Below are 13,884 nucleotides of genomic sequence, written 5' to 3'. Positions count from 1 at the left end.
ACTACCTTTGGACTCTCTTGTAACCATGGGTAAACCAGCACCTTGACTCCCACTAATGAGTTCCAGACACCAGATTTATCAGTAAAACACCAACAAACTATTTATTAATAAAAAGGAGGAAAGATAAATAACTGAATAACCATCCACCAGGCTACCTAATCCCAAGGTCCACTCCCACCCTCTGCCCAGACACACACAAGACAAAAGAGGGTAACAATGGGGCAAGATAATTATTGTCTGAAGCTAGACAGAGCGGAGCCATAAACAGGATGTGTAACTTTTACCTTGGATTGACTTGGATGCCCTTAATCCCGTTAACCTTTAACAATTTATATTTGGGTGATATGACAGTTGGCTGGTGGAAGGTTACACCCCATTCTGGGCAGTGGACGTGTACGATAACGACTGGTTGAAACGAGACAGAATGGAGACAATAAACCGTGACGGAACTAGGTCCTTGAACGTACGTGGACAAAAGAGTCAGAAGAGAAAAATTATATAAATGAACCAAACACAGCAGATTTGAACAATCCATGCGACGCTGAACTGCTGTCCCGAGAATCAGACACAGTAGATTTTGACTGGATTCTGTCACTTCTTACATACATACTGTGAGTATGATTGATTCTTCTAATGTTACACATGAGCCTTCTTATTTCCATTTGCGATTGCCAAACCAAATCATTGCAAAAGTAAAAGCTGAGCAGTTTCACTGTCGGAATTGTTACTGGCGTGACCAGGGTAGGACTCAGTTCCTGCTTCAATATTTTGCAGTTTTATTTTAACATTTTAACAGCTGTTGATCTGACGAACTTTCATACTTTTTAGCTCAACTTTATATAACGCTCCTGCAGAAGTTGCCCTCAGACAGTTTATGTCGTGTGGTACATGTCTGCAATTTGAGTATCAATAAAAATAATAATAATCTTTATTGTCGCAAGTAGGCTTACATTAACACCACAATGAAGTTACTGTGAAAATCCCCTAGTTGCCACACTCCAGCGCCTGTTCGGGTACAAGGAGCAAGAATTCAGAATGTCCATTTCACTGAACAAGCACTTTTTTTGGGACTTGTGGGAGGAAACCGGAGCACCCGGAGGAAACCCACGCAGACACGGGGAGAACGTGCAGACACCGCACAGACAGTGACCCAAGCCGGGAATCGAACCTGGGATCCTGGCGCTGTGAAACAACAGTGCTAACCACTGTGCTACTGTGCCACCCAATCACACTGTTAACAACTGATCTTTCCTTCTGTGTCTTGTGTGTAAATACTATGAAGCAGAGAGAATAGTTAGTGATACAGCTGCAGAATATCGAGAAACTGCTTTAATCTGTCGTCAGGATGAGTCACAGGTATCTCACCAATACATAAATCTCTCCGAGCCTCCGCCACTGAAACACACGACAAACCCGTAAAGATCAGCTGGCTGGAATGTTTTGTGGGGCCTAATTTCTCTTTTATTTGCACTTGAGAGAAGAACTTGTTCACAAAGTTGCGCAAATTCATAGCTCAAAGGTGAATGTTTGAAAAATGTGGAAAATTATCCAATTAATTGTCAGCAGCTTCGAAAGGCATGACATAGCACCTCACATCCCCTACCCTGTCCCACTCATACATTTCCCAAAATCACATGTCAAAGCAAATTGTTACATGGCATTTGGAATTTACACTGTAGATAGAACGGGTGCTGCGATTTCCTCCCACCGTCCAAAGATGTGCAGGTTACGTGGATTGGCCTCGCTGAATTGCCCCTTAGTCTCCAGGAATGTGGAAGCAGGGTTGTGGGGTTACAGGGGATATGGGGCGTAGTGGACCCAGGTAGGAAGCTCTGTGAGAGGGTCGATGCAGACTCGATGGGCTGAATGGCCTCCTTCTGCACTGTAGGAATTCTAATCAAGGTTTCCATATTACCCAATATCTCCGGAGTGAGAAAGAAATGCGACTAGATGAAAGATCGAAGGAAAACCCGAATATTAAAACACAGAAAGATTGTTGATGCTGTCTTTAATAGATCAAAGAAATAACCCGTGACTGAAGGCCAAATTTTTCAAACAGTTAAAGGAACTGGTAAATTTGAAGCCCATTAATACTTCACAATGACCTGTGTGGCAACAGGTACAAATGCGGAAATACTGGCAAACAATTTTTAAAATGTTTACTGAACCTTAAAAAAGGTGAGAACTCAAAAGCAACTTGTATCTGGATGAAAGAAACCCCATCAATACGTACCTAATAACAAGGCCACACGCTGCTTCAAGGTGACTGAAGAATTTTTTTTACTAGATTGGATGTCAATCTCATTTTCTCACTTTTTGTATTGTGGTAAAGTTTCCTTTTCACCTGTAAATGCAGATGTGTCTCCATTTTCAGATGTTTTGAACAGCCCATTCTGAGGGATCTCCCAGAAGATATATTCAATTAGGGGACAGTGGAGGGGGAGGTGGTGTGGCAAAGTGGCAATGTCGCTTGTATAATGATCCAGAGATCGAGCCTAATGCTTTGGAAGTTCAACCCCCCCCCCCCCAGAGATCCAGCCTAATGCTTTGGAAGTTCAACCCCCCCCCCATGGCAGCCAATGGGGACATTTAAATACAATTGATAAATCTGGAATTAGAAACTCATCTAATGGTGACCATGAAAACTTTTTTTTAAAATCCCATCTGGTTCACACTGGACTACAGACCCACAGGGACTGGGCTCTCTGCTAACTTAAGTGTGGTTACTCTGTCTGACTGAACCAGACGAGCTCTGAGCCACGTGCTGGTGGTGTGAGATTGTAACAACACCTTTGACTGACTCTCTAGATGTTCATCAGTGGAAAGAGGCGGAGTGTGAGTGCCTCGTGTCTTTTATAGTCAGATCCCACCCCTGAGTGTCCTGCCTGCTTATTGGTCATGTCCTGTTCTCTGTGTCCATTAGCTGCTTGTCTATATATCATTGTGTGTGCCTGCATATCATGACATCTCCGCTTTTTTTTAATGTTTGGATGACATATGTGAATGTATTTACAAGAATAGGCCAATATTAGCATATATACATGCAGTGGATGTGAACATATGTACATGTGAAAACAGCTGTCTAATGCGAGAACACAGAACATAGCAAACAGAACGAATGTTCATAAGTCCAGTCTCTGTGGCTTGCGTCTGATCCTGGTCAACCGCCGGAGAGGTGGTGGTGGGGACGACAGCGCCTTGACAGGCGGGATAGAAGTCTGACTGGTGGCCTCGTGAGTCGAGGTATCAGGAGGTGGTAAAGCAACAGAAGGAAACGGAGAGGAATATGGTGGCGGGCAGGCAGAATTGCGCAGTGCCCGTCTGTTTCGTCACAGAACAGAAGCATCAGCCAGGCGCACAACATACGAGCGAGGGGAAGCCTGTTGAACAACGACAGCTGGAGCTGACCAGCCTCCATCAGGGATCTTGACCCGAACAGCGTCTGACGGGGATAACACGGGCAAATCGGTGGCATGAGCATCATAGCCCTGTTTGTACCAGTCTCAGAGTTGCTGCACCTTCTGCAGCACTGGGAGGTGATCCAGGTTGGGCACGTGTATGGCTGGAAGTGTCGTTCGCAAGTCCCTGTCCATCAGGAGTTGAGCCGGTGACATGCCAGTGGACAGTGGGGTCGCCCTGTACGCAGGCAGTGCAAGGTGAATGTCAGATGTAGAATCCGCGGCCTTGCAGATGAGCTGCTTCACTATGTTCCCCCCTTTCTCAACCTTCCCGTTTGACTGCGGATAGTGTGGGCTGGAAGTGACGTGTTTGAACTGATACAACTGGACAAACAGAGACCATTCATGGCTGCTGAAGCACGGGCCATTGTCACTCATGACAGTGAGTGGGATACCATACCTGGAGAACGTCTCCTTACAGGCCTTGATGACGGTCCGAGATGTGAGGTCTGAGAGCTTCGCGACTTCAGGGTAATTGGAAAAGTAATCAATGATTAAAACATAATCATGACCATTTGCATGAAAGAGGTCGATGCCAACCTTGGCCCACGGAGTGTTTCGATTTCATGCTGCTGAAGTGTCTCCTTACTCTGGGCTGGCTGGAAGCATTGACAGGTTGCACAGTTAAGGACCATGTTCGCGATGTCCTGGCTGATCCTGGGCCAGTAGACAGCCTGCCTGGCTCTGCGTCTGCACTTTTCCACACCCAGGTGGCCCTCGTGGATTTGATGGAGCACCAAGCTCTGGAGACTGAGTGGAATTACAATCCGGTCCAGTTTGAGGAGGATACCATCAAACACCGTCAGGTCATCCTTTACATTGAAAAATTGAGGGCACTGCCCTTTTTGGCAGCCATTGGCTGGGTGTTGCATAACACGCTGCAAGAGGGGGTCTTTAGCTGTCTCCTCATGGATAGAATCACCTTCTCATCAGATGCCGGGAGGGTGCTAGCACACAGCTGCACCTGTGACTCAACCTGTCACTCAATGTGCCGGATGACGTTCAGTGGTTCACTGGGCACAGTGATGGAGTGGGACAGTGTATCAGCAATGATGAGCTCCTTGCCAGGCGTGTATAGAATTTACAGTACAGAAGGAGGCCATTCAGCCCATCGAGTCTGCACCTTGGAAAGAGCTCTTGGAAAGAGCACCCTACCCAAGGTCAACAACTCCACCCTATCCCCATAGCCCAGTAACCCCACCCAACACTAAGGGCAATTTTGGACACGAAGGGCAATTTATCATGGCCAATCCACTAACCTGCACATCTTTGGACTGTGGGAGGAAACCGGAGCACCCGGAGGAAACCCACGCACACACGGGGAGGATGTGCAGACTCCACACAGTCAGTGACCCAAGCCGGAATCGAACCTAGGACCCTGGAGCTGTGAAGCGATTGTGCTATGCACAATGCTACCGTCAAAGTCGTACCTTCTGTGTTTGAGGAGGATGCGCTGCAACCGAGGCGTCATGTCATTAAGGTCATTGTGGATAATGTGGACCAGGGGCCTGTGATCCGTCTCGACTGTGAATGTCGGCAGGCCGTAGACATTGTCGTGAAACTTGAGAACGCCAGTGAGAAGGCCCAGGCATTCCTTCTCAATTTGTGCATACCTTTGCTCAGTGGGCATCATTGACCTTGAATCGTAGGCAACCGGTACCTACCGGTTGTGTCATCGCGTTGCAGCAGAACCGAACCAATGCCATCTTGGCTCACATCTGTCGAGATTTGCGTTTCCCTGTCTGGGTTGAAAAATGCCAATACGGGTGCAGTGGTGAGCTTGGCTTTCAACTCCAACCACTCTGCCTGATGGGCCGCCTTCCACTCGAAGGCAGTGGACTGCTTCACTAGGTTTCGTAGGGCCGTGGTGTGTGAGGCCATGTTTGGGATGAACTTGTCCAGAAAATTGACCATGCCCAGGAAGCGCCATACCACCTTCTTGTCTTCCGGGTCGATGCCAACCTTGGACCACGGCTGTGATGACCTTGACCTTGTCTGTGTTGGGGCACACGACCTGCTGAGAGATCTGGTCTCCTAGGAACTCGAGTGTCGACATGTCAAAGCAACATTTGGCCCTATTCAGCTTCAGGTCATTGGCATGGACACAGCGGAATACCTGCTGGAGACGGGAAACATGCTCCTCAGGGGTCATGGACCATATGATGACGTCATCCATGTACACACGAACGCCTTCGATGCCCTCCACCATCTGCTCCATAACGCTATGAAATATCTCCGATGCCGAGACGATGCAGAACGGCATACGGTTATAGCAGTACCTGCCAAACGCTGTGTTGAAGGTGCAGAGCCTTCTGCTGGACTCATCCAGCTGGGTTTGCCAGAATCTATGTGACGCATCTTTAACTTCGTGAAAAACCGTGCATGTGCCATCTCACTGGTGAGTTCCTCCTGCTTCAGAATGGGGTAGTGTTCACTCATTATATTGTGGTTGAGATCCCTGGGATCAATGCAGATGCACAGGTTTCCAGAGGGTTTTTTAACCACCACCATCGAGCTGACCCAGTCAGTCGGTTCCGTTACCCTGGAAATGATCCCCTGCTGCTGCAGCTCCTTGAGCTGTTCCTTCAGGCTCTCCTTCAGCGGAGCCAGGACCCGGCGTGGTGCATGGACCACTGGCTTGGCATCAGGTCGCAGTAGGATCTTGTACCGATATGGCAAAGTGCCCATCCCGTCAAACACATCTGGATTCTGGGCGAGGATGTTGTCAATGCCAGCTTGAAGATCCACGTTGGAGGATGTTGTTGAATAAACCCGCTGCACCAGGTTTAGCTTTCTGTAGGCATGCGCGCCCAGTAGGGATGCCTTGTCCGGCTTGACAATTTCAAACCTTAGCCGTGCATGGGTACTCCGGTTGGAGACAAGTAGGTGGCAGGACCCCAGTGCCGTGATGGCATTACCGTTATAGTCCAGGAGCCTGCAGGCTGCTGGAAGGACCTTAGGGGGCTTCTTGATGCATTTGAAGTCTGCCTGTGAGAGGAGGTTGGCAGAAGCCCCTGTGCCCAGCTTGATCTGGATGGAGCAGCGATTGACCTACATCACCGCAGCCATTCGTCCTCCGAATCCACAGCGAGGATGGACTGAATGCGAGATGAGTTGGGTGTGGCATGATCATGTGTGGTAATGAAGCCCACTCGGTAGGCGGATTCCAGGCACTCATCCTCTGGATCCGTTGTACTACCAGGATCAGAATCCTGTCATCGTCGTTGCACATTCTGGACGTCCCTTTGTCGGAATTGGGAACGCTGGTTCCTGACTGGTGGTGCAGACCTGCACAAGGCTGCATAGTATCCAGGCTTCCCGCAGTTTAAACATTGCCTGCCTCTTGCAGGGCAGTGTCCCTTTAAGTGGCCGTTGCCACAGTTCGGGCACGTCATGACGTCGGCGTCGTGACACGGTGTACGTCGTCGCACATGCGCAGTGCGGTCGGCAGACGTCTGCACCTGCGCAGTGTGGGTGTCGGAGCTTCGTTATCTCGTTCGCATTGCGCATGCGTGGGGCTCTGGGAAAAGCGCGTGAGATTGCCGCTGTCTTCAATACTGAGGCGCTGCGTCCGGGAGATGGCCTACATACTCACTGCCTCGTGTGAGGCACGTTTCTCATTTTCAGCCGATTTGTACTGGGAATACCAATTCTTTGCATGCTCATGCACTGTACATGTTTCAATCGTGACTGGCAGGGTCATATGCTTGATTTTTAAGAGCTGTTCTCTCAGAGGATCAGAGTGTACTCCAAACACAATTTGGTCTCTGATCATGGAATCAGCGATATCACCAAAGTTGCAGGACAGCGCTAGCAGATGGAGGCTAGTTAGGAAGGCATTGAAAGGTTCATCTTTACCTTGAAGACGTTGTTTGAATATGTAGCACTCGAAGATTTCAATGGTGTTCACTTCACAATGACTATCGAACTAGTTCAGGATGGTCTGAAACTTTGTCTTCTCCTGGCCTTCGGTGAAGTTAAACGAGTTGAAGAGTTCGATGGCTTGATCACCCGCTGTTGAGAGGAGAAGCGCGATCTTTCTTGCATCAGACGCACCCTCGAGGTCTGAGGCTTGGATGCTCAGCAGAAACTTTTGCTTGAATATCCGCCAATTGGCACTGAGATTACTGAGGGTCCTGAGCTGGTGAGGAGCCTAAATCTTCTCCATGGTGCCGGGATACATTTGCTGGTCGTCACGGAACGGACTGAGGTAAGCCACCTTACATTAGTAGTCTCCTGGTATCATGTCGTGTTAGGTACACTAGTCTAACACTGGCTGCAACTGGATGCAGCTTAGATCAGAAAGATACTCCAGACCTTGAAGTTAGTTCAATCAGGTTTATTGAACTAATAGCACAGTTAGCACAGTTCTCTGTGAGTGCGACTCTCTGCTAACTTAAGTGTGGTTACTCTGTCTGACTGAACCAGACTAGCTCTTAGCCACGTGGTGGAGGTGTGAGATTGTAACAACACCCTTGACTGACTCTCTAGTTGTTCACCAGTGGAAAGAGGCAGAGTGTGAGCGCCTCGTGTCTTTTATAGTCAGATCCCACCCCTGAGTGTCCTGCCTGCTTATTGGTCATGTCCTGTTCTCTGTGTCCATTAGCTGCTTGCCTGTATATCATTATGTGCAGGTCTGCATATCATGACAATCCCTCTCTCCAGTCTATATATATGTTTCTGGAACCTACCTCTTCATTCACCTGATGGAGTAGTGCTCCGAAAGCTGGTGTTGTAATACTTCTTACTGCCCTCACCCCAGTCCAACGTCGGCATCTCCACATCATAATATAATAGAGGACAATTTCCATATTCGGATTTCATTGGCTGGTGCCTTGGATGGAATGTTCAGTAATTGTCCCTCAGCTTTTCAATGCTGAACTTTTCCTTTCCAGCTCTGACCCTCAGACCGTCAAATGTGACCCTCTCCTCTGTACTAACATTGACCATCTCTGTGCTCCAAATGAAAGACTGCGCTCCAATGAAAGGCAGCTTCCACTTTGTCTGACATTCCCCTCAATGTCTGACAGCTTGTCTGTTACCCGTTAGATTTGAATAGTTGGGTTTCTGAAGGTACGAGATCCCCGTGCACCACACGAGCAATTCAAGAGGCTGCGTTCAATTCCAGTCAGAGGGATGTAAATAACAGTTAATGAGCTTCTGAATGAGTGAAATTACCTTCCGTTCGCTGCCATGTGGCATTGCCACCTCGCTACCCTCCTGCCCCCTGCCTGACCCACTTCTCCTTTCCTGGGGTCAGCCTCCAACTGGAGAGGTTCTGCTCAATTCCACACCTCCCCCCACACCAAGTCCCAGCCCAGTGACCCCCATTAAATCCCACCCATTGTTTCTTTGCAAATTCCTCACTGTTCTCTGATTTCTTCTCCAGATCCTCTATTTAGTCTCGTGCTGGGACTCTCAAAGGCACCAGACAGAAATCCAGTGACTGAGCAGATTCCCAGCTCCAGGATGGGGAAGGGGCTTCTCTTGACTGGTCAGTATTGGCTATTTTGTGTTGGATTATTTTCATTTCAGACGATCTGAAGCGGTAAATACGGCCACATCACCAGACGATTGTTTTCATCAGAAGGTCTCTGGTTTCTCACCTTCTGTCTGTCTATGTAACTGTTGTTTACACAGTGCCATGGGATTGTTTACATCCACAGTAACAGGCAGACAATGGAACAGTTTAACATCTGACCCAGAATGTGGCTGTCTGTGCGGGCACCATCCCTGTGATTGCCCAGTATGTGCTGGCAATGGCTGGGTTTCCGCAATGCCAACACTCACTCAGGAAATCATCCTTTTACATCCAGACTGACTAGATTTTCACAAACTGTTAACCCGCATAATGTGTTCCCACCTTGGAGCTGATTTATCCGAAAGTGAAATCATCATCGAAGAGATCGATGTAGGGAGGGGCATTAAGTGTGGGCCAAGGTACGAGGAATCCCAACAAATCTAAATTGTCTTACAATTGTTAGAATTTACTTTCACACCAGAGAGTAATCAAAAGTATATTAAATTAGTTTAGTTTGTAATGGATCCTTTAACACTGATAATATGAAACAAGTATTTCAAACGTTTTTTCCAAATGTGATATGAAATGAAAATGCGTATTTATTTTTATTTTAGTGAGTTTGGTCTTCTCACAGTACGTATTGCTGGGTAAGTTTCTGTCCGTTTCTATTTTATATAAATTGGCGGGTTTCATTGGTCCTGGGAAAGGTGTCGGGTGGAATTTTATATCCTCATCCGGCAGCAGGTTTGGAGGTGGGAGGGGTTTAATCAGGTGGAGGGTGTGGGGTGGGGATCCCGCTTCCTTCACACCTCTGTCCCATTGAGTCCAGGATTGGTCAGGATTATGGATGGGATCCCCATCCTGATGCTAACTGAGGCCATGGGCAATTACTGCTTGTTGAAGGGTCACATTCCACCAGGACACTATCTGCCAGATTAGTTGGTTCAAGATCATAACTGGACAAGAAAAAGCTAATAATAATTCAGTTAGTTACACACAACATATTGAGAGGAGATTTGAAAGAGAATAGACAGGATCAATGAAGGTAAACTTGGCGGTTACCAATTAGAGACTGTCTCCAGGACTCTGATTCAATTTCTTTGGTCTCATTGGAACTTTCAAGGTTTGACAAGAGGGCCAACTTTTATCTCAGCAAATTGTTCACCTTAAGTAACATTTCAAATGCCACAAAACGCACATTTTTTATTCGAGGTTTGTGATAAGACGAGAACTCTGACATTACTTCCCCACCCAAAACATCACCAAATAATGAATAAAACGTTCAGGGAAATCCATTGAAGTGGATGCAGTGAATGGATTCGAGTGACAATTAAATGTGTGCAGTGGGAGAGGCGATTGAGTGACACGGTGAGAAGGTTTGAAGATCAGGTTGACTAATGTAAAAGTGAGAGGTTTATGCAGCGCAGAGACTTCCTAAACATGATTGTTTTCTTAGCCGTCAGCTCCTGGGATTTGCACCTCCCATCCTGCAAGCTATTTGTCATGATATGCAAACATGCAGCTAATGAACCCATAGAATAGGGCACGACCAATGAGCAGCCAGGTCACTCAGGGGTGGTATCTCATTATAAAAGGGATGAGGCACTCACACCTCGCCTCTTTCCACAGACCAGCATCTACAGAGTGAGACAGGTTGGTATCCTCAGCACCACACCCCAGCACGTGGCTTAGAGCAAGGCTGGTTCAGTTAGACTGAGTTACTACAGTTAGATTAGCAGAGAGTCGAACTCATCAAGTGGCAGCTTGTGTTATTCCAAGTTACATAACACAACAATGTTCACAGCTTCTCCTGTTTCTGTCTGTTATTCAGGTTCCACTAAACATGGTTTGGGTTAAATATCTGCCTTCAGTGTAAAATAAAACATGCAAATTAATATATTGAAAAACCTCAGCAAATGTTTATTCCCGTCAGGCCCAAGGATTCAGGAAAGTCCGTCACGTGTTTCTTTTTTCAGTTTTGTCACCTTACTGTCTTTAATATTTCAAATAACTACAATCTTTTCTTCACTCTTTAGTCTCCCCTTACGCACTGCTCTGTTACTACTTAAAAACATCTGACAAAAGGTCAGCAAAGATTAACTTCAACCCAGAAAGTATTGACCCTTACCTCTGCTCCCACCTGGTTTATTCAAACCCTGAAGAATCAGCCGATATCTCAAAGTGGAAGGACGATGCTATGTACAAGAGATTTAATGATCTGAAAAATAAGTAAGTGGTATCATTCTCTCTGAGCTGTATCAGTTACTAATTTAATAACCACTTTGCAATTTCCAGTGATTTTCACATTAACCTGTTGAAATAATTCCGTAACCAAGTGCGGAATCCTCTGCTCCTGCCTACAGTGGGCAGCTTGGACGGTGCCAACCTGCTTTCTGCCGGCGTGATGAACTTTTGCAGTTCAGCCTGGAAACTTGCACGGCAGCTCGAGCTTCCCAACAATCCCTTGGGAAAGGAATCAGTTTTGGGTGCATTTGCATTCCAGCTCTGCTGATTGACAGGCCAGCTCACCAGAATTCACTGCCCCTCCTAATTGTGTCCTCCACCAGCAAGAAACCAAAACGTTTACATTTGTGATGACATGTGGATGTCGCCTACTTGGCAGGTTGGACTTCTTCCTGGACTTTCAAATGGGTAGCCACTGCTAAGGCCTTTATGGGGGCCACTCAGAAAAGTCACTTCTTGATTGACTACGGGGTTTGGGAGGCCAAGCTGTGCAACGGCCTTTTTGGCTTAGATCAAGTGCAACAATCTGAATCGTGGATTGAAGAAAACATCAGGATAGAAGACACAGAAGAAGACAACATTTCAGCTGTAATGAACAAAGAACAAAGAAAAGTACAGCACAGGAACAGGCCCTTCGGCCCTCCAAGCCTGCGCCGACCATGCTGCCCGTCTAAACTAAAATTGTCTACATTTCCGGGGTCCATATCCCTCTATTCCCATCCTATTCATGTATTTGTCAAGATGCCCCTTAAATGTCACTATTGTCCCTGCTTCCACCACCTCATCCGGCAGCGAGTTCCAGGCACCCACTACCCTCTGTGTAAAAAAACTTGCCTCATACATCTACTCTAAACCTTGCCCCTCGCACCTTAAACCTATGCCCCCTAGTAATTGACCCCTCCACCCTGGGAAAGTCTCTGACTATCCACTCTGTCTATGCCCCTCATAATTTTGTAGACCTCTATCGGGTCGCCCCTCAACCTCCGTCGTTCCAGTGAGAACAAACCGAGTTTATTCAACCCCTGCTCATATCTAATGCCCTCCATACCAGGCAACATCCTGGTAAATCTCTTCTGCACCCTCTCTAAAGCCTCCACATCCTTCTGGTAATGTGGCAACCAGAATTGAACACTATACTCCAAGTGTGGCTTAATTAAGGTTCTATACAGCTGCAACATGACGTGTCCAGGCTCCAGAAAAGTATGCAGAATTTGCTGCAGTCGATGGGGGTTGTTGTCAAGGAGGATCTCCAAGAGGTGAAGGGCCAGCAAGCCTTACTCTACACCTTGGAGGCCTCCAAGGTTATCTTCCGGTCCAGAGTCCACTCCGTGGAGCAGGATGAAACGTGCTTGTGCTTCTTCTTCCAAAAGGTGCACAGAGAGTCCTCTGTGATTAGCTGCCTGAAGGAAGAAGATGGCTCTGTAAATCATTGCAGTCTGACATCCTGAGAATCACCAAATCCATTTATGCCGGACTGTATGATCTGAAGCCAACAGACAACACGGCTTCCCAGTCTTTCCTGTCGTCCATCACGGAGGTCTGAGACGACAGCGAGCGGGAAAGCCTGGACAAACCGCAATCTCTGGATGAGCAGACAAAGGCCGTCAAGTCCTTTGAGATGAGTTGTACCAGCTGAGTTGTATTTGGCTCTGTGGGACTGGATGGGCCCAGACCTGCTGGAAGTGTACGAGAGTATGCTTCGGGACGGCAGCATGTCAGAATCCATGAGGAAAGGCATCATCACCTTCATCTACAAGCAGAAGGGGGTAAGGGCAGAAATTTGAAATTGGCGACTCATTTCACTGTTGAATATGGATTATAAAATTCTAGCCAAGGTCATCGCCAATCGGGTCATGTCTGCTCTGGAGTCGGTGATCCACCCTGACCAGACCTGTGCTGTACCCGGCAGGAAGATCTCTGATAGCCTTGCGCTACTCAGGGATACGATCTTCTAAGTACAGGACAGGAGGGGGGACACCTGCCCCATCAGCCTTGACCAGGAGAAGGGTTATAGAATATAGAACAGTACAGCACAGAACAGGCCCTTCGGCCCTCGATGTTGTGCCGAGCAATGATCACCCTACTTAAACCCACGTATCCAACCTATACCCGTAACCCAACAACCCCCAGACAGAATATTTGACAGAATATCGCACACCTACATGATGGATGTGCTCTCCAAAATGGGGTTTGGAGAGGGAATTCGCAATTGGATCAAACTACTCGACACAAACATCTGTCGCGCAGTCTCAATCAATGGGTGGGTATCAGGAAGCTTGCAGATCAAATCTGGAGTCAGGCAGGGCTGCCCCCTCTCCTCTGCCTTGTGTATGTGTTGCATAGAACCTTTTGCCGAGTCCATTAGGAAGGATTCGGGCATAAGAGGAATGATGATCCCAGGCTCCGGAGGCATTCAGAGCACATCCAACCTGTACATGGACGATGTTGCCATCTTCTGCTCAGATCTGATGTCGATGCCCAGACTGTTGGTTCAAACTGGCCTGGGGAGCAAAGATAAAGCATGGCAAGAAGGAGGTTGTGTTCTTTGGTAACTGGGCCGACCGGTCCTTTGTCCCCTTCAACGTCAAGCGAGATTACCTGAAGGTGCTGGGGTATAGTTTGGAGCAGCTGGGACTTGCGGCCAAAAGTCTAATCATTGAC

The 13,884-nt window shown here is 47.6% G+C and overlaps 1 protein-coding gene across 1 annotated transcript in view; it reads left to right on the top strand.

The window, feature by feature from the left end:
• The first annotated feature begins 364 nt into the window (after nucleotides 1–364).
• LOC119978216 (chitinase-3-like protein 2) overlaps nucleotides 365–13,884 on the top strand; it is a 70,957-nt gene continuing 57,437 nt past the window's right edge. The window contains exons 1-4 of the mRNA XM_038819663.1: nucleotides 365–611; nucleotides 8,848–8,952; nucleotides 9,594–9,626; nucleotides 11,016–11,208. Of these exons, the coding sequence (XP_038675591.1) occupies nucleotides 8,928–8,952; nucleotides 9,594–9,626; nucleotides 11,016–11,208 (251 nt within the window). The 5' untranslated portion in view covers nucleotides 365–611; nucleotides 8,848–8,927. The remainder of the gene's footprint in view (nucleotides 612–8,847; nucleotides 8,953–9,593; nucleotides 9,627–11,015; nucleotides 11,209–13,884) is intronic.

This window comes from Scyliorhinus canicula, chromosome 15 (assembly GCF_902713615.1).
Source record: "Scyliorhinus canicula chromosome 15, sScyCan1.1, whole genome shotgun sequence".
Taxonomy (NCBI): Eukaryota; Metazoa; Chordata; class Chondrichthyes; order Carcharhiniformes; family Scyliorhinidae; genus Scyliorhinus; species Scyliorhinus canicula.
The sequence above is the reverse complement of the archived record's forward strand: the minus strand, read 5'-3'. Positions and strand labels throughout refer to the sequence as shown.